This window comes from Procambarus clarkii, chromosome 19, assembly GCF_040958095.1.
Source record: "Procambarus clarkii isolate CNS0578487 chromosome 19, FALCON_Pclarkii_2.0, whole genome shotgun sequence".
Lineage (NCBI taxonomy): Eukaryota > Metazoa > Arthropoda > Malacostraca > Decapoda > Cambaridae > Procambarus > Procambarus clarkii.
Window position 1 is genome coordinate 31,281,636 of NC_091168.1, and position 26,603 is coordinate 31,308,238.

Sequence of the window (26,603 nt, forward strand, 5' to 3'; positions counted from 1 at the left end):
CACATTCAGATCTTTAATATCAGATTATATATATATACACTGAAGACTAGACAAATATTAAGACCATTAATAATTATATTATCAAATAAATTTTGAATGATGTTACATCACAGTAACGTAGTTCCACAAACACAAAGAGAAATGCAGACGTAACAGTTGTGTCCCGAGGTCGACAAACAAATGGTGAGAACTGAGCAAATATTCCTGTGTGAAAGAATTATCTTACTTTGCCTGCTGACTTTTCTGACCACCTGGAAAATATCTTAATACAGTACAGTACAATGTTATAAAAGTATACTTTAAGTGTCTTGGATATCTTAAATACTGTATATTTAATCACTGTTGTGCAGTGAATACAGTATGCAGACCTGAGTTTACCTACGGTCCACCATCATTTCATCGGTTACTTTTACACCATTTGTTGGTATGAAGCAAACTTGCATTCCAGATTCTATGACCAAAGTTTATACACATTTCCTATTATTTTCTTTACCCTGAAACATTTTATAATAGTCATAGAAAAATTTCAAGTGGTCATCATCTCTATTGTAATATACTGAATCATAAAAAATACTGAAGCCGTACGATGAGATTAAACCCGCATTTATTAAGTTCTTCTTCCAGATGACTTTAAAATCTTTAATTTAAACAGGTTAATTCTCTTTAACAATGTGTTGCACCAAAACCTAAGTTACATAAACAATAAATAAAACTATGGAATCTGATCCTGACAGTCAATAACACAATCCCAAATAACATAATACATTTGTACATATTGATACTAACCAGTAGCATACATAACATGCTCACACTGCGTATTGTAACTGCTCAATAAGACTCGTTACTTTATCAACTTTGGGCTGTGCTTTGCCTAAGAACAGTTAAGAGTACAATGGCATAGTACTCTGGATTGTTATATAAGGTAACCATAAGTTATACAGTACGCAGTGTAGGTGCAGTATAAAGAACAAATACAACTTTCGTGACTTGTGCATAACTGCAGGCTCTGCTGTACGTCACTCTTAAAATTAAAATCGTGGAAAACTATGTAAAAAATAATTATGATCATAAACCATATAATTCTGAATGATATAAAGGAATATTTTCAATCATGGACCCTTTGCAAACTTTTTATTTGATCCGAAATGCTACAATGGACTGGAGTTGGGTGACAAGATCAGTCATTGGCAGCTTAAAGTTCTTTGGGCAAGTAAATTATTAACATGCTTTAGAACATAATTTATAATAATTTTTTTATCTATTAACACTATTTTTGTAAAATATATCCTGTATATATATGTATAACTGTTTATGTACAGTTGCTTTATACAGTAATACCTGTATAAGCACTTTATGTAAACTCATATTCATAAACCCAGCATTGAATGTGATGAAACACATCTTCCTGGCAGAGTCCCTGTGGCTCCTTGAACACATCTTGCTGAAATTGAGCCATGCTTAAAGGTCCCGTCAGTCATGAAAGTCCGGTTTGGCCTAGCAGAGACCAGAGTCAGAACTTGGCCCCCACGCAGGAGAAGGCAGCGAGTAACAATTGCCACCCCCACTAGGAAAGCATCCAGAAAGTCAGCAAAGCTTTACAGACCACTGGAGGGTTCAGAGGAAATGAAGCCTCAAAAACCACCAAACAACTTTGCAAACACTTTACATGGAACAAGGGTTTCACTCAAACTAGTTTGAAACTCATTAGTATTGATCACCACCATTGGGCAGCCCAGCCCCTGGTCAGTTCATGAACTGATGAGCAACTCGCTGACAAACTGACAAACTTGGGAAGAAGGAAATCAGGTAGCCACCAGGGAACCACTGAAAAATGTTATTTCATTACATTCAATGCTGGATTTCTGGGAGGACCCCCAGTGGCTCCCTAAAGCTAATTAACCACAGAGAACAAAAATGGGACTTGGCAGGAAGAAGAGTAACCAGGAGACACAACCTAAAGCAACACAAGATGGACTGGGACTTGGAACATTGACCAAATGCCCGGCTGCCTGAATGCTGTTAGAATGTAAAATGCCCAAGCCTGAGTATCAACCCAGGACATGTTGGAGAAGACTGCAGCTGAAGCTGCGTATTTGTGAACATCATGGCCCCAAGAGGAGACAGAAGGCTGGCCAGATTTCATGACACTACAGATGACCAGAGAAAAGCAAGCCTTGGAACAGAGACCAAAGAAACAGGGTCAACAAACAATGTGTATACTATGGCAGAACTGATGGTGCAAAGGTAGTGGTGGAGAGCCACCACCGGATACAACAAGTGATACACCCCGGGCCTAACCAACCAAGCATCAATAACCAAAGGACCCCTCTGGAAACCAGCCAACTCATTCTTTGTCAAAAAGGAGAAGGTTGCAACCACCCAGCAGGAGCAAAGATAATAGAGAGAGAGAGCCTAAAGCTCCCTAACCCTACAACTGGAGGCGAGAGTCAACAAAAACACTGCCTTGAGAAAGATGTCACAGGTCAATGGAAAAACTGAAAAACCAAGATAAGGAAAGACGAAAAACCCAGTCATGAGACCAGGACAGCTCAGGAGCAACATGAGCACATTGGAGGTGAAAAAAATGGATAAGACAACTTGTGGAACAACATTGCCGAGGTATCGATGCTCAACACAAGCAACAAAAACAACATTAAGCATATAATTCATTGTCGGAGGACAGGCAACCATTTTATATGTATACTACATGATGGGTTTATATCGAGGTCCCCAAGAATTGAATTACTGATCCTCCAAGAAGCAACCCCACAAGAAGCTGACTAACTCCTGGATACATATTTAATGCCAGAAGGACAGAAGAATGAGGTGATAGGAAACATGCCCAATAATTTCTGTCCTGCCCTGGATTTGAACTCAGAATTCTCAATTGTCATTTGAGAACGAACCCGACTGTACTACTGGGACCGTCCAAAAATGATGCCTATTGAGAAACAACCAAGACAAAAAGTACAGACAACCTTGACAGGCAGATAGTGGTGAAATGAGAGGCAAGCAACTGTATACAGCTGCTGCAAAGAATGATGCAAGTGGGACACCAACACTTCAGCCTCCTGCTTCTTATACAAATAGCAATAGACCTGCATCAAAAACTCCAGATGAGAAGAGCAAAGAAGGAGGCCAAGCCAGTGTTGGCCCAACCTGCTGTAAAAGACGAGAGCTGTTGGAAAATCTCCGGGTTTGGACACTTGGCAAAAAGCAACAGAAACTAAAGCTGGGCCAGCCATCTTCCCTCCTTGTATCACCCTTCCCAAGAGTGAAGATCTTGAAGGGAAGGGAACTATCAGGAGAAAGCACCAAGCCATTGCAACTCTTGTTCTCTCCAGACTGAAAAGAGCCCAGAGCAACAACTGAACTGGGGGAAAGCATAAATGCACCTCCACCTCAATTAATCCAGTTGAAAGACTTCCACAGTGAGCCTTATAATCAGGAAATGTTGTCATGCAGGAGGGAAGACACAAAGAGGTCCATATCCAAGCAACCGAATGTTGAGCAGAGCAAATGGAAGTCTGTTGTTGACGATGGTCCACTCTGTGAAAATGGGATAGAAATGTGATAACCCATCCGTGAGAACACTGAACACACTGTGCATGTGAACCATGCAGAGAACCAAACCCAGAGAATCCAGAAGCTGAGCTATTCAAAGTGTTCAGCTCCATAGGGCAATGGATCGAAGCGCCCTCCCTCGGTTCAGGTAATGAACCACCAGGAAACAGTCAGGGTTGACCCAGAGCCCCAAGAAAACCAGAGCATGGAACCTGAATCCTCTACAGGGCATGCTACACATCTGCAAACTAATGCACTGTACTGTGCACCCAAAGAAACAGACTAAACCACCGAAACCTATGGAACCTATGGGGGCTATGGAACTGAACCTTGAAAAACTTGCAGGGGAAGCCGGTGAAGCAAGAGCTGATGAAAAGTTGGATGAGGCCTGAACCCACCAGTCCCGGGAGTGGTAATATGGACGGACCTGGAGAAACCAGTACAATGCCCAGACCCAAACTCTGCCCAGTGGGATAACCACACAGGCAAAGTTTAGGCTCCCACGTAAATCAGTTCAAATCTAAAAAATCAAGGATGAACCATAGGTATGCTGAGTCCTGCTTAAAGATCTGAAACAACCAGGATACCCGCCAAAGGGACAAGGTCCCCTAAATTATGCCAAAGGCCTAGCAACCCACAATGGCCCGATGCAGTGCCAGGGTGGACACCTGGCCCCCAAGAATGGTGAGGAACAGATCAAGTCCATTGCAGGCTGAGGGAAACTAGCTGAAAAGCCCATGATTCATGGGACCAGAAGATAGTAAAAAAAGAGCCAGATGCCCCAATAGCCTCATCAAAAGGGTAAACCATGAAAGGGAACTACGAACTACGGGAACTACGGGAACATGAACTACGAGTAGAAAAAAAAACTTCTGCTTGATGTCACAACAAAGTGTCCTGGAAAACAAACTCTTGTCAGGAAGCACAGTGGACCGAAAATCAGATCTTCCTGAGGACCTACCTTGATCAACAGTAGGGGAAGTCCCCACCCGACCAGGGGCCAGATTCACGAAGCAGTTACACAAGTACTTATGAACGTGTACATCTTTCCTCAATCTTTGACGGCTTTGGGTACATTTATTAAACAGTTTACAAGTGTGAAAACTTCCCAATCAACTATTTTATTGTTGTAAATAGCCTCCTGGTGCTTCAGAGCTCATTAACTTTTTATTACAGTAATTGTAAACAAAGCCGCCAAAGATTGAGAAAAGATGTACAGGTTCGTAAGTGCTTGCATAACTGCTTCCTGAATCTGGCTCTAGACCACCTCTGATCAGGGTCAAAACCTTGAAAAAACAAATTATCAAAGGGGCAGCAACAGAAAGGATCTATGGACAAAGCCTGAACAATATCCTCAGAAAAGAGAAGAAGCAAAAAAAAAAAAATGGAAAAAGGTGGACAAAAGGGTACATGAGCAAGATGAATCTAAAGAACGGGTCAACACAGCTTGACACGCTAGGCGGGGCAAAGTAAAAATGGCACTGCTGCCCCCCAGAGGAGAGGGGCATGCATCTTGAGTAGGGCCACCAATGCCAGAACTGCAGGTTTTTAGGCCTTACACCTAGAGCAGAACCCAGTGATGCCACATCTTCACAGTCACTCAAAGAGCCCCTTCACAAGAACCCAAACATGCAAGACCACCACCACCAAATGTGGACGAGCCCTGTGATTCTCCATAATAAGGGCCCCCCAGACAGCTTCACATGAAGCTGTCACCTGCCAACTTCCTTAGGGAGTGCTAGAGCTAATGCATAACTTTCAACCAGAGCAAAAGAAATGCCACTCAAGAATACCTGAAAGACAGAACTCGCCTCCCACCAATCAAGCATGTGGGTTCAACTGAACCCCTGGCAAGCATCCAAGGAAACAGAGGGTTGTCAGCCAGCCAGGATGAACCTCGACACCTCTTACCGCAAACAATAAGTAGACTTGTACTCAAAAGAGGCCAGGTTTTTCAACAAAAAGAGACTTGAGTTCCACTGGAGGTACCAAAACAAGTCCGTGCAAACCACTGAAAGTGAAATGTGGGAAGACGAAAACATCTGGAAATATGACAACAGCAAGGCACTGAATGGGATCTGGAATCGGACCCAAGCAATCATACTCGTACACAGAAGGGGGAATAAAAAAATTCTCCGTATGAAGCAAAAACCCTCCAAAGAGAGAACCAGAGTTCACACAGGATTGAAGGGCACCCAGAACTCTCCTCGGACTCTCACACAGCCTTGGAAGCCTGCCATGAACATTCTAGGGCTAAACACCTTCCTTGCCTAACACCTGCAACAGAAAGGCATCCTCCCATGAAGAATATTCAGAGCGGAGGAGAACATTCTGAAACCCAGACAGGACCAGAAAGCTCAACTACCTCAACCATTTAAGTGGATGGGACCACTCCTGGAGAAGGCCAAGCTACATCATGAGCCAAACCCTGACCTTGCTCTGAAACCCTCAGATGCTTTGGAGCTGGAACCAAGGAAGGGGGGAAGGGGAAACAGAAGCAGGACAAACCACACCCACAGGGAAAGGAAGAGTAGGCTTAGTCCAGGTGGAGGTCACCACACCTCCAATTCTGGGTTCCTAAACACCATAAGAGCCAACTCTGGTGCATCAAGATGATCAATATACTGAACCACAAATGCCTAACCCAAGCAAACCTAGCTCAGAGTGGCAGCTGCCTGAAAAGCCTTTGAACTCTAAGCTGAATCAGTAAGGGCAGAGACCTAGTGATAAAAAACCTCACAGGATTAAGGGTCATAGGTGTCACCGACCCAGCAGGCAGCACTGTGGAAGCAGAAAGAATAATCATTATCAGGTAACAAAAATGATGAACAATCTTCAAGCTCACTATTGGCAAGTGCAGGCTCAATGGGCCGATCCATAATTGACTATGCCAGAGACCAACGAGGGAATTACCAGAGCCTTAAGGTAGCTAACCAAGCAAAAATCCAAGGCAGTGGGGCTGCTCACTTGAACAGTCACCAAATGCAGCCAAAACAACCAGACTGAATAGCGACCACAGTGCACCATATAAAGAAACATGCAAGTCCCAGTGCATCCCAACACAACCAAAAGAATGTCCCCCCCCCCCAGCCAAGGGCTCAAACAGAAGAGTCAAAGGCCCATGGTGAGATTCTCCACCCTGGTGATCTCTCAGGCGAACACCTGAACACGCCAAATATAACTCTGTGCAAGAGCAGTGCTATTGGGCACCCAGATAAGGAAATCCTGAGTTCGTGCAGCTCGAAACACAACAAAAGTCAAATCCACACAAGCTGGAGACAAAACACATATGTAACTCGAATACTAAAGTAAAAGTCAATATGCAAATGGCCCATGCAGGACGAACAAAGTCCAAGAATAGCCGGCACTTAGCTTGAAGCACCGGGGCTAGTCCAAGACTGCCAGACCAGAGCACTACTGGTAGAAACAACCACTACAACATCAGCAACAGAACTGACCAAAAGAGCCAGCTGTGGACAGAGGCCAGGCCACCTGGTGGTCCGATTGGTACTAACGAGTTATGAGCTACTGTATTTTGAATTCCCTTTTCTGCGTGAATCATTTGCAGAGTTCTTTGGCAGTTTTGAGGCTTTGTTTCCTGTGAACCCTCCACTTGTTTGTAAAGATTCGCTATCTTTCAGGATGCTTTCACAGTTGAGTGGAAAATTGTCACTGGCTCCTTGCACCTCTGAAGGAAAGGGGGAATAGCCAGGTTCTCGTTCTGGTCCTCAATAGTCCAAACGGAATTTTCATGACAGATGTTACCATTTAGCGTGGAACAATCGCAGCAATATAGGGGTCAGAAAGCCACCAAGGAGCTCCTCCAGAAACAGTATTTTAGTGCATTACTAAACTGTTGACCCAATGTATCTGTTAAGTTATTTTAATTCTTAATCTAGGAAAAGTATGACAAAACTGCAACTATATTTTGAGTGTTTGGGAATGTCAAAATGTGAAATGAAATTTATTATTTTGTACTTTTATTTCCCATTTGAAATGCTAGATACAGGTTTCAATGGTAGGAATGTGCAAAAAATATCTTTTCAAAACATTCAACCACACACTGATCCACACACACATATACCCAGAAGAGATACTTGTAGTTTAGTAGTACAGCAAACAAATCAGCACCTTATGATATGTTTGGACTTCTGTTTTATCTAATAAGCAACTGATGCTGCATAAAACTGCGAGACGTAATTTGCAAAAATGCACGGATAAAAAATGGGTTAATTGGATTGAATCAGCATTTAGTAAACAAAATTATAAAATACAAAAAAACTAATATCAATAAATGTAATCTGCACAATGGGTGACAGAAACATTGACGTAAAGCAATAATCAACAGTTCTTGACCCTGATCAATACACAAGTGTTTAAATCTTAAGCAGAGATTATGATCAACATGTATTGGCTTAAAAAAGCAATTGGCAATCACTGATCTTGTCACTACTGAGAAAATAATTGGAACTTTAGAAGACAACTGGACCTACTTGTTTAACTGTCTCTCAATTATTACAAATGATACTTCCACCACCAGCATGAATATTTTATCTCAATACTGCATGTTTAGGTAGCAAAGCATTACATTTGCTTCCATTACAGCTTCCTAGCAACTAGATGCCACACTCAGAAAACTCTCCCTAATATATCTCCTGGCAGCATCCGCACGATGCTGTGTTTGCAGCAGACATGACTCGATAGTTAATTTGTGAGAAAAGGTACATTACCGCCCCTGTACAGTGTGTCTTCTCACAGTTACTGTCACATTAATATTTTCAGATGCACTTGATTACATATATTCCTGTTAATTTCTTGTTTAACAGTGATGTGATGCACTGAACATTTAACTATATTTTGGACACAATAGTTTGGCAGTTCAGAAGTGTTCCTTAACCAGTTTACATGTCACCCAACCTTAAAAAATATATACCTTATATTCTTACTTATATTCTTCATAGTACCAGAAGGTAATAAAATGGACAAATCACCACTATTTGAGTGCTATCGCTAAAACATCAGAAGTCTAAAGAAAATGATCACTAACCAAATACCACACTCTATCCGGTGCTCTTGAGATCTTTATTACAACAGTTGCGTCTAAAAGTTCGTGGAAGTTGCAGGTGAATGCGCTGTATGTATATGCAGCTGGAAATGTTATAATTTTGTTGGTAGAGACCAACACCTGCTGTAGCGCTTCCATATTATTTCTAGATCCCGCAGTGGCCAAAACATTAATTCACTGTTACTCAAAGTTATTTGTTCAGATTTTCCCAGGGGTTCATGAATGATCTTTGAGAGGTAATCAGTTCAATATACAAAATGGACATATGACCCCTGGTAAACAACTGCACCAACAAAGTGAATGATCATTTCCTCAAGACTACATGTTTGTGCCTCTTTGATTATGTCACACTAGATACACTGCATTTGGGGAATTTTCTTGGCTATGGCAGAACCTCTTGAAACCTTCACAATTTATTTTTATATCAATATATTTTTGAAGGATTAAATAGGCTTACACAGTGTGTACAGTACACTGGTATTCATAGAAATACCCTTTTTTAAATACTGCCAGAGCTAAGGCAATTTCAACCACACAGTTTGATACACTGAGTGTGTGATATACTAAATAGTGTGCTCTCTGTGTATGAAGCTTGTATAAAATGTGCACCTAGTCTGTAATCGCTGATAATTGCTGTAAAATCTTGCTAATCCTGGCATGGAAATTACGCTAAATTTATTTTCAACAAATTTTATAATAATTTATACAAATTTACACATCCTTATAATAGAAAATCGAGGTTGACAATACAATACAAAATTTACATATAGCATATATTACTTTTATATAAATAAAAGGACAATTTCATAAAAAATATCACCTGATGAGTAATTATTAACTTGCTTCCATACAGGATTTACAAATTCTAAAGTATACTGTACCTGAAAAAAAATGGCATTTTATCATTTATATAACAAAACTCTATAATGTTCTGAAGAATATTACAGTACTGTACGTAAATTATCTAAATTATTTAGCTATGTTGTCTTTGGTATGCGGCTACATGTATGCAGGGGCACATGATTATGCCGATATGTGCAGCTTTTTTTAAATATTTACTTGCTCATTATGATGAACTCTGGTGTTTCTGAGAGAGGTTTTGGTATGATGCTGTTGGGTTTAAGGCCTATCAACTGCAGGAAGCCTATTAAACCCCACCACAACAGCTTACTAACAAACCAGCAAGTATACTTTAGTCCTAATATAGTTCAAGACTAAAGTACACTGTGTATGTACAACAAGAAGTGGGGTACACCTCTGTGTACATACACTGAAAAATGTACACCTCTCTGTTTATATTCCCTGATGCACGAGAGGAAAGTGTAAGCGGGTATTTGTGTGTGTGTTAGCCAACAGTCGGCTTCTCCCTACATATGACAGTGTTGGCTCTACCGTTACTGACTGGTGATATAGCAACTGGGCTTCTTCAGTAGATGGTGAGAGCTAAATATACAGTGGAATGCAACAATACAGTACTCAGTATTCACAAGGAGAGTTCAGCTTAAATAATAAACTGAACACTGTCTCAAGATAATGCGGGGACAAATGCAATAAATTCAGAATGGCCAGCTTGAAGAGGAATGAAGGTAATAATATATACAAATATAATACAGAAATCAACATCAAATGAACCAAACATTATTTTGCATATGAAAGCAACACAAGATGCACAAATTTTAAAAAATCATAGTTGTACAATCTCAAATGGTAGATTTACCATTGCATAAAGGGTAGAGGTATTACTAAGCTAGCATAATCCACTGTCAATTTGTAAACAAACGGTAAACAAAATAGGGTTTTGTTGAGCAGAAGCCATACCAACCGTATCTCGCTCTTCTTAAGAACAAACATTGAGCATCAAATTTACAAAAATATTTCTAGACAAATATGAATCTTGAAGGTACTGTATATGAAGAAACTGTTTTAACCGGTCCATCTAATTACCTAAAGTCACTCAAAGCTTCCTGGCATTACATTAGTAATGAATAAATATGATATATTTACTCATTATAATGTTGGTGCTGAATATAGAACATGGAAAAACATATTTTTACTCTGAAAAAGTATCATTTCATAACGAAATTAAACGAAAATAAGCTGCTGGTGACACCAAAGCAAGTCGACGGTCCAGGCGACAATGTTGTGGAGCGACTTATCCAAGATATGTTGTTACGTACAGGTTATATTAACTTAGGTTTGGATAGGTTAGGTTTAGTTAGGTTAGGTTATGTTTTGTTAGGTTGTGTTTTGTTAGGTTATGTTTGGGTAGGTTGGTTAAGTTAGGTAGGTACAGGAGGCTGATATGCCAGCAAATACTCTTTAGGCAACAATGTGTCTTGGATAAGTCGCTCCACAACATTGTCGCTTGGACCGTCGACATGCTTTGGCATCACTAGCAGCTTATTTTCCTCTAATTTCGTTATGAAATGATACTTTTTCAGAGTAAAAATATGTTTTTCCATGTTCGATATTCAGCACCATTATAATGAGTAAATATATCATATTTATTCATTACTAATGTAATGCCAGGAAGCTTTGAGTGACTTTGGGTAATTAGACGGACCTGCTTTACCTTACTATAATTGATTTTGTCAACAAATTTAATACACCCCAATTTACAAATAATATCTTCATGCTCCTTAATACTTTGTAGATAACTTTGCTCATCTTTATATTGTTAACTTATAATGTATATAAAATCACTTAACCTTTGTTAAAAAAAAAAAAAATACAAAACTAAGAAACTGAAGAGAGAAAACTTGTCTACTTAGAGAGACTAAGTTATTAAGTCCTACACCCACACAGTCTACCATATGTACATTAGGTACACAAACCTTGAACCAGTTTTTAAAAAAATAATAAAATACAAATTAGAGAACTTTGAATACTGGCACAATATTGAGGAAACCCAAGAAATGGGGCAGCTCACCAGGAGTGAAAAAAAAGAATAATTTCTCAGTTTTTTAACCTTTGTAGCTAATTTGTCACATTCTATGTTACAAATTTTTATTTTACGGAATAATGTGTGCGCAATGTGTAGATATTATATTGCACAAGATGGCATACAGTACACAAAGCATCAGTATATCAAATAATGAATAAATTGCCATCTTATTTTCTTTTAAAAATAAATTAACAAATCACTCAACCTATCTCCTGTTATAAATGTAAGCACATAATGTGGTCTTTTATATGCAACCGCCTCATCTGCTGACAATAGTTGTAATGACGAGCAATGATGTGTGGCATTGGAAATAACTCAAACTTGTTCATTAATTTCATTAATTGAAACAACAAATACATAGTTAATAATGCATTGCATTCTGAGGCTAAACAAATTTTATTTCCTCTCAAATAGAGTTCTAGCAAGTTTCTGTGAACATGTTAATGAATGTGTTAATAAATTTTTATGAAGGTATTTAAAAATGCATGATACACCCCCATGTAAAACAAGTCGTGTTAAGTGTTAACTTCATTATAATGTTGTACAACCTCAGAGCGCAAAGATTTGGTGAGGATACGTTAGCATGACCTCGACAAAAAGGTTGATGGGAGCAATAGCATTGAGGGACATCTGCCCTCCCCGAGGTCGGACGAGGTTTGGCCCAAATACCACAGCCAGGTTGCTGGCTGTCATCTTATTCAGGTCACTACGATCCATCACCTGAAAAATAAAAACAGGTTTAAGCAATCCACATTAGTTTAGCCCTTCCACTGCGCGTCACGGCTGGGGTTGATCTCGCTAATTATCTGTAACCTGCACAACATGGCTGAGGAAGTTTTAACGTATGGTGTAACAGTTCCACAGTTACACAGGGCTCACATTTACTTCCTCAGGCCTCCAGTAAATGGGCACCATCTTGGAAAATATTGTGTGCACCCGTCCTGGGTGGTAAAAGCCTCAGTACTGAGAGGGCAATTATGAATAGTGCATGCAGTAGCTGCTCACAGCACTGCCATGCATCACTGAACCACCACTTAACAATGATCAAATAAATAAATGCAATTATATAAAAATGATAGTGTCATAGAAGACATGAAAAATGGATTTTCACAGCTGTCTTAGTTATATAGTGCACGCCAGTATATAAACCAGTGTGGAATCTCCAGAGTGCACATTGTCAGTGCTTAGTCACAGATTCTGTAATCAGGAGCTTGGGTCTACATCCTGGGTATCTCCTGATATCCCTCCTTTTCAGCAGACCAATGGCTCCATCTACCATCTTGGGTAGAGTGAGCGGGAACTTTTCAAGTTTGTAATTAGGAGGAGGAGAAACGAGGGGTCAACTATCTTGAATTCCAAACTGCTATAGGCCACAAACCATGATGTTTCCATGATGACATAGGCCTAGCTGGCATGTGTATGACTTCTTCATTGGGCTAGGCACCACTGACTGTCTCCCATTGGTCCAAACATAAACAGGACCATTGAACTCCCTGGAATCCTGGTGTAGCTTAATTTGAGGCTGTCAAATCGTTCTGCTCCTGGAGTTTGTCTCCTGGATATGGGTGTATTACACTAAAATTGCCAATTTGTACTCACCTAGTTGTGCTTGTGGGGGTTGAGCTCTGGCTCTTTGGTCCCGCCTCTCAACCGTCAATCAACAGGTGTACAGGTTCCTGAGCCTACTGGGTTCTATCATATCTTCACTTGAAACTGTGTATGGAGTCAGCCTCCACCACATCACTTCCTAATGCATTCCATTTGTCAACCACTCTGACACTAAAAAAGTTCTTTCTAATATCTCTGTGGCTCATTTGGACACTCAGTTTTCACCTGTGTCCCCTAGTGCGTGTGCCCCTTGTGTTAAATAACCTGTCTTTATCTACCCTGTCGATTCCCTTGAGAATCTTATTGTGTCGATCACCTTGTGACAGTCTCCATGAATGTTAAACTCACTGCAGTTAATTCTAAGGATTCTGATGATCATTCCCAGAATCACAGTTCTGTGAATTTTGTTCTGTAAACTGAATTTTCCTGTAATGTGAGTGACTAACAAGAGTAGAGCGAGAACTGAAACCACGTGACCTCGGTGAGAAGTAACAGTCTCTCAAGGGATCAATTGTATATACTGTACTGTGTTCACAGCTATAATGGTTACAGTGAAACTCCCTGAATTGAAGCTAAAAACACTTTTACAAGATACTAAATATTTCAACAGAATCATTTAAATGCAAACATATTATGCATAAAGGAGGAGCCTGTTGAACCATCTATTGCTAACAAATTTGATTAGTTTCATTCCTCAGAAATAATTGTAAAAAATCTGAACAAACATGAAATTTGGAATCGGTATTAAATTCTAATCCGAGGCCTCACCTTAGAGAGGAAGTTCACGAGGAATTTGAGCACGAGGTAGTTATCTTCTGGCAGCTTTTCCAATATTATTTGCTTGATAGTTGTGAGGCGATCGCTCTTATTAAGTCCTGAAATCATAAATTAGTTTTGAATGAAACAATAATGAGAAGATGCACAATAAAATCATAAAAACCTGATGAATCTGAGAAAATATTGAGACTTGTGATGGGACTGAACCCCTGCATCCCTCGAATCCCTAGACACACACACTTTTAAGCTCGTCACTGTTCAGTGGGTAATGTGTGCGCCCAAGGAGTCCAGACATGTGAGCTGAATCCCATCAAGTGGCCACAATATTTTCCAATGAGAAGGAGAGTTTTGAGGAGAGTTACACACTGATGTGGCACTTTCTTTGGACAATTGTGTACTTGAGAAAACCTAAAATCAGAGTGCAGCCTGATTGATCAGGTGTCCTTTATAGGTGTTTATCAAGTACTCTCTCTTGAACACTGTGAGGGGTCGGCCAGTTATGCCCGTTATGTGTAGTGGAACAGTGTTGAACAGTCTCAGGTCTCTCTGATATGATAGCTCTCTCTGAGTACCTATTGCACCTCTGCTTTTCAAATAGGGGGCAGCCTGCCATGCCTTCTAGTCTCATGTGATCCGTGTGCAGATTTGGAACCAGCCCCTCTAATATATTCCATGTGTTTTGCAAAAGTGAATTTTCTTATATTTCTTCGGCTGCTTTGTTTAGTTAGTTTAAATCTATGACCTCTTTTTCTTGAAGTTCCAGGTCTCAGGAATTCTTCCCCTATCAATTTTATTGACTCCTGTTCCTAGTTTGTACTTAGTGATCATATCGCTTCTTTTTCTAACTTCTAGTTTTGGCAAATTTAATACTGTACCTCTTATCTCTCCTCGTAACTCTTGTCCTTCAGTTCTAGGAGCCATACAGTTGCATGTCCTTGCACCTTTTCCAGTTTGTTGATGTGCCTCTTTGAGATATGGGCACCATACAACCACTGCATATTCCAACTTTGGTCACATAGGTTGTAAACAATTTCTTAAATATTTTACCATCCATGAACTTAAAGCAATTCTGATATTGGAAAGAGTAGCATAGGCTCCTCACACAATGTTCTTTATTTGGTCCTCAGGTGATAGTTTTCTGACTAGAACCACCCTAGAAATCTTATCAGAATTTTGTTTAAAGATTTTTCACATAATTTGTAGGTTGTGTGGGGTCTATGTTCTCTTATTCCACGTTCCATAACATGGCATTTATTCACATTAAATTCCATTTGCTAAGTGGTACTCCATACACTTATTTTGTCCAGGTCTTCTTGAAAGGCATGGCAATCGTCTTAAGTTTATCTTCCCTAGTAGGTGAAGTAAGCGAATGTTAGCCGAGAAAAAGTGACAATGTTAGCGGGGCATTGGAAAGATTGGTCCAAAGTAAATATGTTGACAACCATTCACACTGGTGAGATGGTAGACAGTGGCAAGGTCAACCATAGAACAAAAGGTAAAATATGCAGTACAGTATAAACAAAATTGTGTCTTGGACTATACTGTATTATAAATATACACTTGGTTGATAAATGTGACATGATGGTCGGCACTGTGAAATGTGTGCGTAAAAGTGTTAACACTTTTGCGCTTTAGATTAGAGATAACTCGTCGCCGTTTTTTCTTACGATTCCGCATAACAGCCTACTTTTCTCGTCCATCGAAAAAATATTTCTATAAATTCCATTTTCTAACCGAAATGGATGGGGATACTTTTGTTTTGTAGAGAATTTATTTGCGAATTTTTTGGTACCAGAATGAATATTATATCACATAAACTTCTATGAGTAAAAAAAAAATACACAAAGTATGTTTGGGGGTGTGGCGAGCGTGTGGCAGTGGGTTCCCTTTAGCCGCTGATATATCCAACACGTGGGAAATATTTGTATGTGTTATGTATATGTCTGTGTAGGGAATTTTACTGCGATCACTGTCATACAAATTATAAAATGTTTCAACAAGTATAAACATGACAAACATCAAACGAACGAAAACAATGCGTTCGTTTCTGCCGCGAACGCATACTGAGCGACGTGGTTCTATATTTGGCGCTTCTCTTACACATGCTTTGTACAAATGTTATACAGTTCATCTTATAGAAAATTTTATTGCGAACACATTGGTATAAAAAAGAAATACGTACATAGAAAAGTAGGGTCAGGAAACGTATAAACTTTCCAAGCATGATTTCCCCCCTGTGTTTTCGCCAGTGCGCTCGCGGCTAACTACTCTCCACTTCACACACTCTTGCGGGTGGGCAATTACCTATATTAAACATTCATATGCATATGTCCGTGTAGAGAATTTTATTGCGATTCCAATGATACCAAAATTAGCGATGTAGGACAACTGTAGGCTTCGCAACCATTAAGAGAGTGGAAACATTTTGTTGCTGTTTGGCGCTCTCGGCGAGTGATCTGCATAGTTTTTTATTTGGTGTTGATACTCCTTATGCTTGGGCGGCATTTTATAGATATGCTCTTATAGACAATTTCATTGCGAACACAGTGATACCAAATTTAAATATGTGCGCCTTCAATTATTGTCAGGACAGTCAAAAGAGTGTACACTTTTTCGGGCTTACCGCGTAGGCGCGCGAAGTGCCGAAAGCATCTGGGGTATTGTTTTTTTTTGAGCGCCGAGAGCGCGAAAGTGTTAAGTGGACAAAAAATTTTGTTCACCTTGTGGACATAACCTTGCTGAAGTGTTACAGCATGTGTTTAGTAAAAGCAGGCCAAAACCAACAATGCAGGTGTTTTAGTCTTGCTGTTGTGTCACAACTGCTTGTGAGGTTTAGATAAGGACATGTTGCAACAACAGTAGTTACCATACCAATGCTCCTCATGCTGCTCCAAAATACCTGGCTTTCAAGATGCCTTTATGACACACCAGCTGGAATATCTAAGTTTCTAAAGGAAAAAGGAAAAAAGGCACACCATTGCACCGTCTGTAAACACAGAGGAGAGAGGGGCCACGGAAGATAGTTACTACCCTGTGCAAAGAGTGCGGTGCTGGCTTATGCGCTGTAAACAGCTTCTGGGATTATCACACCCTACAGAACTTCTGAATGTGTGTGTGTAGTATGGAGAATAAACGTGTACATAGTGTGTATGAATGTGTAAATATGTCTAAAAATTAAAAATAAATAATGTTATAATTTAGCACAAAAGAAACCATTTTGGTGTGAATATTAATGACTCATTTTTTCATTCTCATTTTCTCATTTAAGGTTCATTCGTCAACCAAGACGGTGACATTTATTTCTCAACTCACAATCAGGAATCCTGGGTTTGGTTCCTGGTTGAGAAAGAAATGGTTGGGCACATTTTCTTTCACAATGCCTCTGTTCAACTAACAGTAAACAGGTACCCGAGAGTTGGGTAACTGTTGTGGGGTTGTATCCTGGGTAAGGTCAGAATCCAACATTCTGTTTGTAACTTATCTTGTATACATGAACTTTTACCTGAATAAACATTTATTTATTATTACTACCGGGACCCTTAAATTAATTATTATTATTAATTGCTACTCACCTTGAAACTGAATAACCTCATCATAGAGGTCAAAGGTCATTAACGGCTCCTCCAGTTCACGTAAGAAAGTTTTGATGATAACTGCTGCTGTATGCACGTCTGTGTCTAAATCAAAGATCACTTCTTCACCTTTATTGAAACGTTCCTGTACACTTTTTACCACAGCTGCTGCGCTAGATCGACGAAACAGTCCTTCCGTCTCCAGAGCTGTCGTGAGAATAGCTCATGAGATATTAATATCCAATATTTTAAGTTACATTTTGTCGTTTTTAAGACGGTGATAAGTGAATCAAATAGGAAAGATACTAAGGGAAAATATTACAAACAGCATTTCTTGTAAAACAAAAACAAAAGGCACTGTGTAAAATTTATTAAAAGGGGGCATTGTGTAAAATTTATTTAAAGGGGGCCATTGTGTAAAATATTAATTTACAGCTGATTATCCCAACATCAAAATACTGTCTGATTTAAAAAATAACCAAAATATACACAGTACAGTACTAAATAATTATACATGATATGCATACTTGTATGTAATATGTTGTATCTTAACAGTAATGTCTGTTAAACATGCCATGATAGCAACAGAGGCATTGCAAAACCAATTGTACTGTAGGTAAGAAAACAGATCTTGAACCCTGTCTATGTAGGACAGAAAATGTATGTATACTGGTTAGCACTACAAAAGCACTCCAATCACTTTGTGGTCGAATGGTCATTAAATCATTATGTATTATAACAGCTCTCTAACCCTGTCTATGTAGAACACACAATTGTAGGGTACTGATGTGTAGGTGTGTGTTTGGATAATAGTGATGGTAATAGGATAAAAACCACACACTTGTGTATATGTGAAATTTATGTAAGGAATTTACACCAAGTCTTTTGAACTCTCCTGAGTGCTATATCAAGGTCTGAGCGTTTGATTAGGATGAGACTTACATCTCAACGTCTAATCAATGCCCCATCCTAATCACTCACTGAGACCTTTATAAAGTTCTCAGTTGAGTGCAAAAGACTCTATAAATTCCTTACATAAATTTCACATACAGTATACACAAGTGTAGGTTTTATACTATGTTATTATGTTAGTGAGAAGACATTAACCTTACTAATGATGGTAATACTGACAATGCAACCTGTCCTCTAACCTAGTACATCATACTTCTTAAGGTAATGACTAATCTGTTAAAAATGCAATGTATTTGTAAAAATTAAAGCACTATAATATTTTCCATGCATCTGCCTCAATAGCATACAGTAGGTGTATTGCTTGGGTTGATATGTTTTTGATTAGGTAAAATAGTTGCCTTTGTTTTGCAGTAGCAAATTGTGAGCACGAGTTGGATCAAGCTCATCCTAATAATAATGATGATACCATGGTGTGTCTGGATATATGGATTATGATAGTAATGCTGATCATGACCATCTTGAGGTTATCTTGAGATGATTTTGGGGTTTTTAGTGTCCCCTCAGCCCGGTCCTCGACCAGGCCTCCATCCCCAGGAAGCAGCCCGTGACAGCTGACTAACACCCAGGTACCTATTTTACTGCTAGGTAACAGGGGCATAGAGTGAAAGAAACTCTGTCCATTGTTTCTCACCGGCGCCCGGGATCGAACCCAGGACCACAGGATCACAAGTCCAGCGTGCTGTCCGCTCGGTTGACTGGCTCCCTTCTAGCCTTGTAGCACCATTCTAGCAACAATGAGACCCGTCCTCCTGTTCAGATACTACTTTTTTGTAACTATGTGCACCATCGTAAATATAGTGACATAATGGACAATGAGATTTGGTACTATTCATTTTATAGTCTGGAAAACTGAAGCTAAAAACCAAATTTAAATATTCCTAGGCCTAGTATAACACGTGTACTGTATTAGGCCTGAAATAGTGTGTATTAGGCCTAGGAAAGTTAGGTTAGTTTTATTAGTAACATAAATACAAAATCTTTTCCGGTTTGTCCAAATTCAATACAGTACAGTAGTACCAAATTCTACTTTCTAATTGTCCATTATGTCAATATATGTATGATGGTCCCTATCATTACTATAAGTACTGCCTAAACAGGAAGATGGGCCTAAACAATGATAGTGCTGTAATGATAATCATAATCCTGCTAAACAATGATGATAACACCTTACCATCTGGGTGATCAAGAAAGGTGATGCAGTTTTTCAGCACAGGAGGAATTGGGTCCTGGTCACTCGCATCTTTGATGTATTGTAACGATACACCAAACTGCTGCGTGGGTAGAGGTTTGTTGGAACCCACTCCAGGAGTTTTGGGAAGGCTTTTCAGCTTGGCCAGAAGCTGTTGATCATGCCTAAAAAAAAAAAAAGGCAGATTGTGACCAAAGCATTTCATTCCATCACTTTTTTGGGGGAAACAGGTGATGAAAGTGTTTTTTTTTTTTTTTTTTTTTTTTTTAAGATGACCCTAATTTACAAAGATAGTTTAAGGGAAATTTTTTGTTTGTTTAGTATGCTAAAGTGGTGTTATAGGGGAAAATGTATGATCTCATGTAAATAAATAAAGTATATTTATAATTGGTGGTAGCCCAAAAACATGTCATATCCCCCGGCAAATATGATACAATCAACTAGTTTCTCAGACAACCCGTCCTCTTACAAATTAGGTTGCTTTTTGCTCATATGCGCACTAAGGCTAAAAATCGCTGTACTGTACAGTACTAGAAAATGAAATCGGCTCACGAAAGTGACGTAATGTCCCATTTTCTGTTTTGGGTCTTCTGGCTTAGTCTTATGTTAGGGAAGGAAACTTTCAATTAATGGTTTTCATGATGTTTTGAAACCTTGGGAGAGCTTCCTGCCCACCTAATCTACCAGAGGAACCCCTTGCTGTTTTGGGGGGGGGAAAAAAATTATTTTCAATTATTTTCATTTTCAAATTACTGAACGACCTTTTTTGTCCGTAGCGCATACGAGTGAAAAGCGACGTAATTTGTAAGAGGCTGGGTTGTCTTGGAAGCTTGGTTATTTTAGAGTAAAGATAAAAGATTTTTAGGGTTTATTATTTTACTGAGTCAAGATTGTTGTTTCTATGGAATATAAAGACCATTGACAGGCCTCTGGCATCCTGTTCTTGTCAAGGCCACTAGTGATAGTGGCCCTTAGGCAAATTCAGGTAAATTACTTGAGCACCTCATTGATTGATACAGTAGTTAAAAAAATGCTTTTAAATTTAATTTTGATACAAATAAAATATTATCCATTATATTTCAATTTGCTTGTGTGGAATACTTACTGCTGTACACGCTGCGGGATTGGTAACTGGCCGAGGTGGAGATGCTGCTGAAGTTCATGCAGGTAGTTCACATACATCACCTTCCGCCCAAACTTGGCACTGAGGAAAAGAAATTCATAGAATCCAAAAGAAAATGCTAATACAGTAACATTCCACAGAGCAAATCATCTCTTTCTTCGCTCAAAAGATGTACACAGAAATAAATAAACCAGAAGAAACAGTTACAACAGAACTTGATTTATATATACAGTATGTAGTCACCTAGTTGTGCTTATGGGGGTTGAGCTCTGCTCTTTCGGCCCGCCTCTCAACTGTCAATCAACTGTTACTAACTACTATTCCCCCCCCCCACACAAACACACCCAGGAAGCAGCCTGTAGCAGCTGTCTAGCTCCCAGGTACCTATTTACTGCTAGGTAACAAGGGCATCAGGGTATTGATGCCAAATGTATTGCTAGTACATCCGTGGACTTCCAAGGAACACTAGCCTGTTTTCGAATAGAGGTTCCGGCCCGTCCTGGCTGTGGTGGGTATGTGGGCCTGCGGGCCGCTCCGTGCAACAGCCTGGTGAACCAACCTCTCACAAGTCAGGCTTGGCCTCGGGCCGAGCTTGGAGTGAAAATGATCTCCCAGAACCCCATCCAGCAGGTATCGAGCAGGTATCTCCGCTACAGGTCGCCTGGTGTGCAGGTTCCTGGACCTGCTGGGTTCTGTCGTGTCTGTTGGCCCTGTCTGGGGTCTGCCTGCACCGTTCTCTGCCTTTGCAGAGCCAAGTTGCTACTTAAATGTTGCACGTTGCTGCTGCACGTGTGCATTGGTAACGTGTTTTGCGGTGGCGTGTCCTTTGTTCCTGTGTTCGATTGTGGTGTGGCACTTGCTGGTGTTTTGTGCCTAGGGTTTGCATATGGGGGTTTGCTTGTTGTTTTTCGTGGTCTTCGGGTCCCTGGCTTGGCCCTTCCATGTGCGTGGGGTTCTGTCCCTGCCTGATTGTCCACCCCTGGTTGTTTCCTGGGGTTTGAGCTTTGACTCTTTCGTCCTGCCTCTCCCTAGTCGCTTCCTTGGCACCTCCTTTGGTCGGTTTTGCCTGTACTTGCTGCTGTAGTGGGGGGTGTCGGTTTCTACCGCTTCCCTTCCTTGTGCGTTCCCTTTGTTTCCTCCTCTGCTGCAGGGATGTTTTTCGTGCGTTCCTTGGCTTCTTGGGCGTTCTTTCAGCCTATGTCCTATGGTGAGCTTATGTGTCTTGGTCTCTTTTTCGTTGCTCGAACCAAGTACCCCTTGGTTCGGGTACTGTTCTGGTGACAACCCTTCCGCCTTCTTCGGTCTTCCTGGCTTCCCCTGCCGGTTGGCTTTTCAGGGTCTTGCGATGTCTCGCGTCAGACATTGCGAAAACTCTGATCTGATCTCCTGGCGGGCTTGCTTGCATTGGGAAGCTTTCTGTTCGGCAGACGTTCCATCTCCTTTGTGCCGCCTGGGCTTTGGTGGTTGCGCCCGAGATCTTCCCGTGGCTCCGCCTTTTCCTGGGCTCGGAGGAGCCTTGTCGGGGCTGATTCCGTTCTGCCTCGCATGTCTCGCCTCCGGTTGGTGGTCTGGTGGCTTCGTTGTAGGTGTCCCACCTGCGTACTTCTTGGTAGCAGTATTGGGTATTTAGGAGGTCATTCCTTTTCCTCCTATCCCTTCTTAGGTGGCTGCAGTTGTTAGCGTCGGCTTTTTCTGGTGGGGGTTGGGGGCCATCGTCTTGCCACGTACTGTCGCCTTGTTTTGTGCGGCGCTGGCGGAGCCGCTTCGGCTTGCTTTCGGTCTTGGTGTTGCTTCTGCACCGTTAGTAAGCTGTCTCATGCGTTGTTTCACCTCCGGCCTGTTCGTGCGCCGCTTGCACCGTCTTGGTCTCTGGTCAGCGTGCTCGGTCTTCTCCTCGGTCGGTGGTGCCCCTTCGGTTCCGGTTTGTTTTTCGTCGGCTTTTTTTCCTGTTGGCATTTGCCTTTGGGGGTCAGGTCACTGGGCTTCTTGCTCCTCGGCAGGGGTTTTATGCTCCTTCGGTTTTGGCGTTTTTGGTTGTTCGGTGGCAGCAGTCTCCATCTTTTCTGGCACGGGATGGGCTGCTGCGTTCTGGAGGGGTCCTTGGGTTGTTGGTGCTTGGTTGGTCAGGCCGGGAGTGTGTCATGTTTTGTGTTCAGTGGCGGCCCTCCGCTGTTAATTGCGTGCCGTGGCCTCTATGTCCGGGGTGCGCTTTTGAGTTGATCCGGTTCCGTTCTTCCATGTTCGCAGGTGTTATTGCGGCTAACCTGCCTGTGTTCTTTCCCCATGCCCGTGGCTTCGCTGCTCTTGCTGCCATCTGGGTGGCGTGTCCTTGCTGTCATTCGGGCACGGATCTTTTGGTGTTCGTACTGGGGCCCTGCTGTTCGTTGTGTCGTGCTGTTCCCGGGCCCTTTCGGGGCTGTGTCACCTTGGGTTGGCGTTTGCTGCCGGTTGTCTCGCTTCCATTGAGGGGTGCGTGGTGTCCGCCTCCCGGTTCCGTCCCTTTAACCTTCCTCTGTGGGTAGTTAGCTCCGGGAAGCCGATGGGGCTCCCCCAGAAAACCAGCATCGAGTGTAATGAAACACCATTTTCTGGGTGACACCCGGAAGCTTCCCCGCAACCCTCCCTCCCTCCGGTCGGCGGTTTTTCGCGTGTTTTAACATCCAGCCTCAGAACTGATGGGTGGATAGCTGGCGTGAGAGGTCTGGGGATCCCCCTTCCCCCTCCCGGGGAGGGGGGGAGCTGTACAGACAGCGGCGTGGTGACGTGTGACGTCATACTAGTTTGCTTGTTTTCTGTTGGGGAGTTATATCCACTAGTTCGGCTTTTGGTAGCAATTTTAACTAGAATAGGGGTTTGTTTTGGAATGCTTACCTTTCTGGATGCTTGACCCGGTCGATGGCAGACATAGAATGCTTCCAACCACACGGGGTTTTCTATAGGCCATTGCTCCCCTTGCCTCTCTGAGGGGGCCAGATTCTGGCTCGTGGTCCCCGGTAGGCCCTAGAACGCCATACACATGACTGATGCCAAAGTCTGACATTAGCATATCAGCCTGGTAAAGCTCCGGGGAGCCTCCGGGTCTCACCCAGAAAATGGCGTTTCATTACATTCAACGCTAGTTTTTTAGACAAATTCTTAGTAAGACAAGCAAGCAGTGAGCCACAAGCAGGTCCTAGTGGTATGCAGGCAAAACATGCCAGAGAGTATATCCCAGAAAAGTCATCACTGCCTAATGTTATAATGGAAGGGGACTCCCCTTCCAAACAGTAACACCTCCCCTCCTCACCATCTTCCATATGCTATCAAGAGTCCTCCATAAAAGTAAGATAAACATATGTACTGTACTGAAGTTAGAGAACAAAATTGTATTCAGTACAAAATGTATATGTAAGTTAATATTTTGGAGGGTAGTGAACGGATTAATTCAATTCCCTTTATTTCTTATGGGAAAAATTGCTTCGACTTACGATATTTCGACTTATGATCCATCTCTGGGAACGGATTACTATCGTAAGTCGAGGCCCCACTGTACACTAATTTTATTTTTTTATTTTAAAAACTAAATTATTATGAAGCAGCACATTTCAATAGCTACACAGTTTAGAGATTAATATGAAGATATAAAAGTACAGTGCTATACAGTATCAAGATGCATAACTAAAAATAGTTAATGAATCAATTGAAAAAATGCATATGGCAACTGGAGCAGTTAAGGGTTAAAAGTTACCTTATGGCAGGCTTGAAAATGTTGTACACAACTCGGATAAAGTTTGTGGGATGGACCAAATAAAGAGCCTTGAGATTTTTCTTGTACTTGCGATCTAGAGCTTTGTAAGCAGACCACAACCATGAAACTGGTGGTTTGTTCTTGCTGTTGAGACCATAATGGAAATATACCAGAGAGTAATCCTGCTCCACATACTGGTCTAGGGTAAACATCAGGTACCTAAAAATTTAAAATAGAAATGAAAAGATTTAACTTGCAGATGGTAGCATTTAATCAGCATTACATAATGCATGTTTTACAATTTGAAGACGGCTTTAGTCTACAATCACAACTTTCATAAACTGCAGTACATATTCTGTACATCAGAATTTCATTAAAATATTAAACAAAATAAATACATAATGACTTGAATTATTGTATGTATTACATACAATACATGCATACATGTGTCATAAAATACATACATGTATTGTATGACAATACATAATGCATTTTATGTAGACTTGTATTGTATGATTTGTTTATACTGTATATGACTTATAGAATGACTTGAATGAGAAAGAGCAGTGGTGCAAGGACTGTGCCCTGGGGATGCCTTGCGGCAACCCCAGGTTCCAGGGTTCAAGGTCCCCGTGGTCCGATCTCTGACCAGGCCTTTTCCAGAGCTTTTCACTGTGCTCGGACTATGAATCTAACTGACTGTTACCCTTTGCATTCCGTTTGACAATTTTTTTTAAATCCACCAGCCTACTTTACCCATTATTCCTATTCATCTCATTTTATGGGCCATCACTCCATAGTCACACTTATCAAATGCCTTTGCAAAGACTGTGTATACAACATTTGCATTTTTTCTTTTAATACTTCTATGATTTTGTCTAGTGGTTGAGTAAATATCCCTGATTATGTCTTCATTGTTTGTGAAGAACAGGTCAAAAGTATTTTCGTTCCTAGTTGGCTCTGTTATCTGCTGGTTGATCAAAAATTTGTCACAATCTCAATGGTTGTCTGACCTGTGGTTGGTTATTTCCACATTGATTTCCTGCTATAATGTTATTGTTAGCCATTCTCCATCTTAAACTGAGTAGAGTGACGTCTCCAAGAAAGAAAATATCTGGTACTGGGTTTGCTAGGCTGTCCAGGTCATTCTCTATTTTGTGTATCTGTTCTATGAATTCCTCAACTGTTACATTTGGCAGATCGTATATTAGGATACAGTAATAATTATTTTTTTATTTTTTTTTACTTTGATTCCAAGTATCTCTATCACCTCATTTGTAGAGTTTAAGAGCTCTGTGCATACCAATTCCATTATAATATATTAGTCTAGTTCTTTATTTGACATATTTACTCTATGACATATATATATATAAATTATAATTTGGAATCCAGATTTCACTGTTCATTTAATTGTTCGTATGTGTTTCTGTGAATCCTCAAAAACATTGAATTCGACTACTAGGCCATTTATGAAACTATTTCTCAATTTTGACTTTAGACCTTGTGTGTTTGTAAATAAAAGGCTTTTTCCATAGTGTGTGTTACTTTTGGTAGGTTTTGAGAGTTCTCTTTCTTCTCTCTCATGATCCATTGGTGTGTTATATTATTGGCAATGATTCATCCAATTTTGGTAGTACACTAGCACAGGTGTTGTGTGATGTGATAGTTTTTGTGAACTTGAGGGTGTAGTATATGCCTGCTTGATGACGACTTTTGGTCCAGTCTTGCACCTTTCTCCCTTCCCATCCACACTCTTGCAATGTTTCTGTCTGCCTCTAAGAAACTATCAGAATTATCATATTGGTCCTTCTCTCAACTATAACACTTTAGTCCTCCCGTGTGGAAATCTAGGCATTGTAGATAACAGGCATTTTATTTCCTCTTTTGCCTGAAAGGCTATGCGTATTAGTGGCTTTAGGTATTGTATGTACTAGTTCTATCTTTAAATCCAACATTATGTTTGTAACTCATCCTCAATGTATGTGCCTTTACCTGAATAAAAAATCAAATCTAAATCTTAATTTAAATGAGTTTGCATAATTTAGGGTGGAAGTATCTGCAT

At 40.7% G+C, this 26,603-nt stretch overlaps 1 protein-coding gene across 4 annotated transcripts in view; it reads right to left on the reverse strand.

Annotated features, from left to right (window-relative positions):
* Positions 1 to 26,603, reverse strand: part of RhoGAP68F (Rho GTPase activating protein at 68F) — a 124,047-nt gene continuing 97,444 nt past the window's right edge. For all 4 annotated transcript variants that reach the window (XM_045741004.2, XM_045741002.2, XM_045741005.2 and 1 more), the window contains 6 exons: positions 24,542 to 24,760; positions 20,797 to 20,895; positions 19,674 to 19,855; positions 17,531 to 17,737; positions 13,950 to 14,056; positions 1 to 12,293 (listed from right to left, as the gene is read on the reverse strand). In XM_045741004.2, the coding sequence (XP_045596960.1) occupies positions 12,123 to 12,293; positions 13,950 to 14,056; positions 17,531 to 17,737; positions 19,674 to 19,855; positions 20,797 to 20,895; positions 24,542 to 24,760 (985 nt within the window). In that variant the 3' untranslated portion in view covers positions 1 to 12,122. The remainder of the gene's footprint in view (positions 12,294 to 13,949; positions 14,057 to 17,530; positions 17,738 to 19,673; positions 19,856 to 20,796; positions 20,896 to 24,541; positions 24,761 to 26,603) is intronic.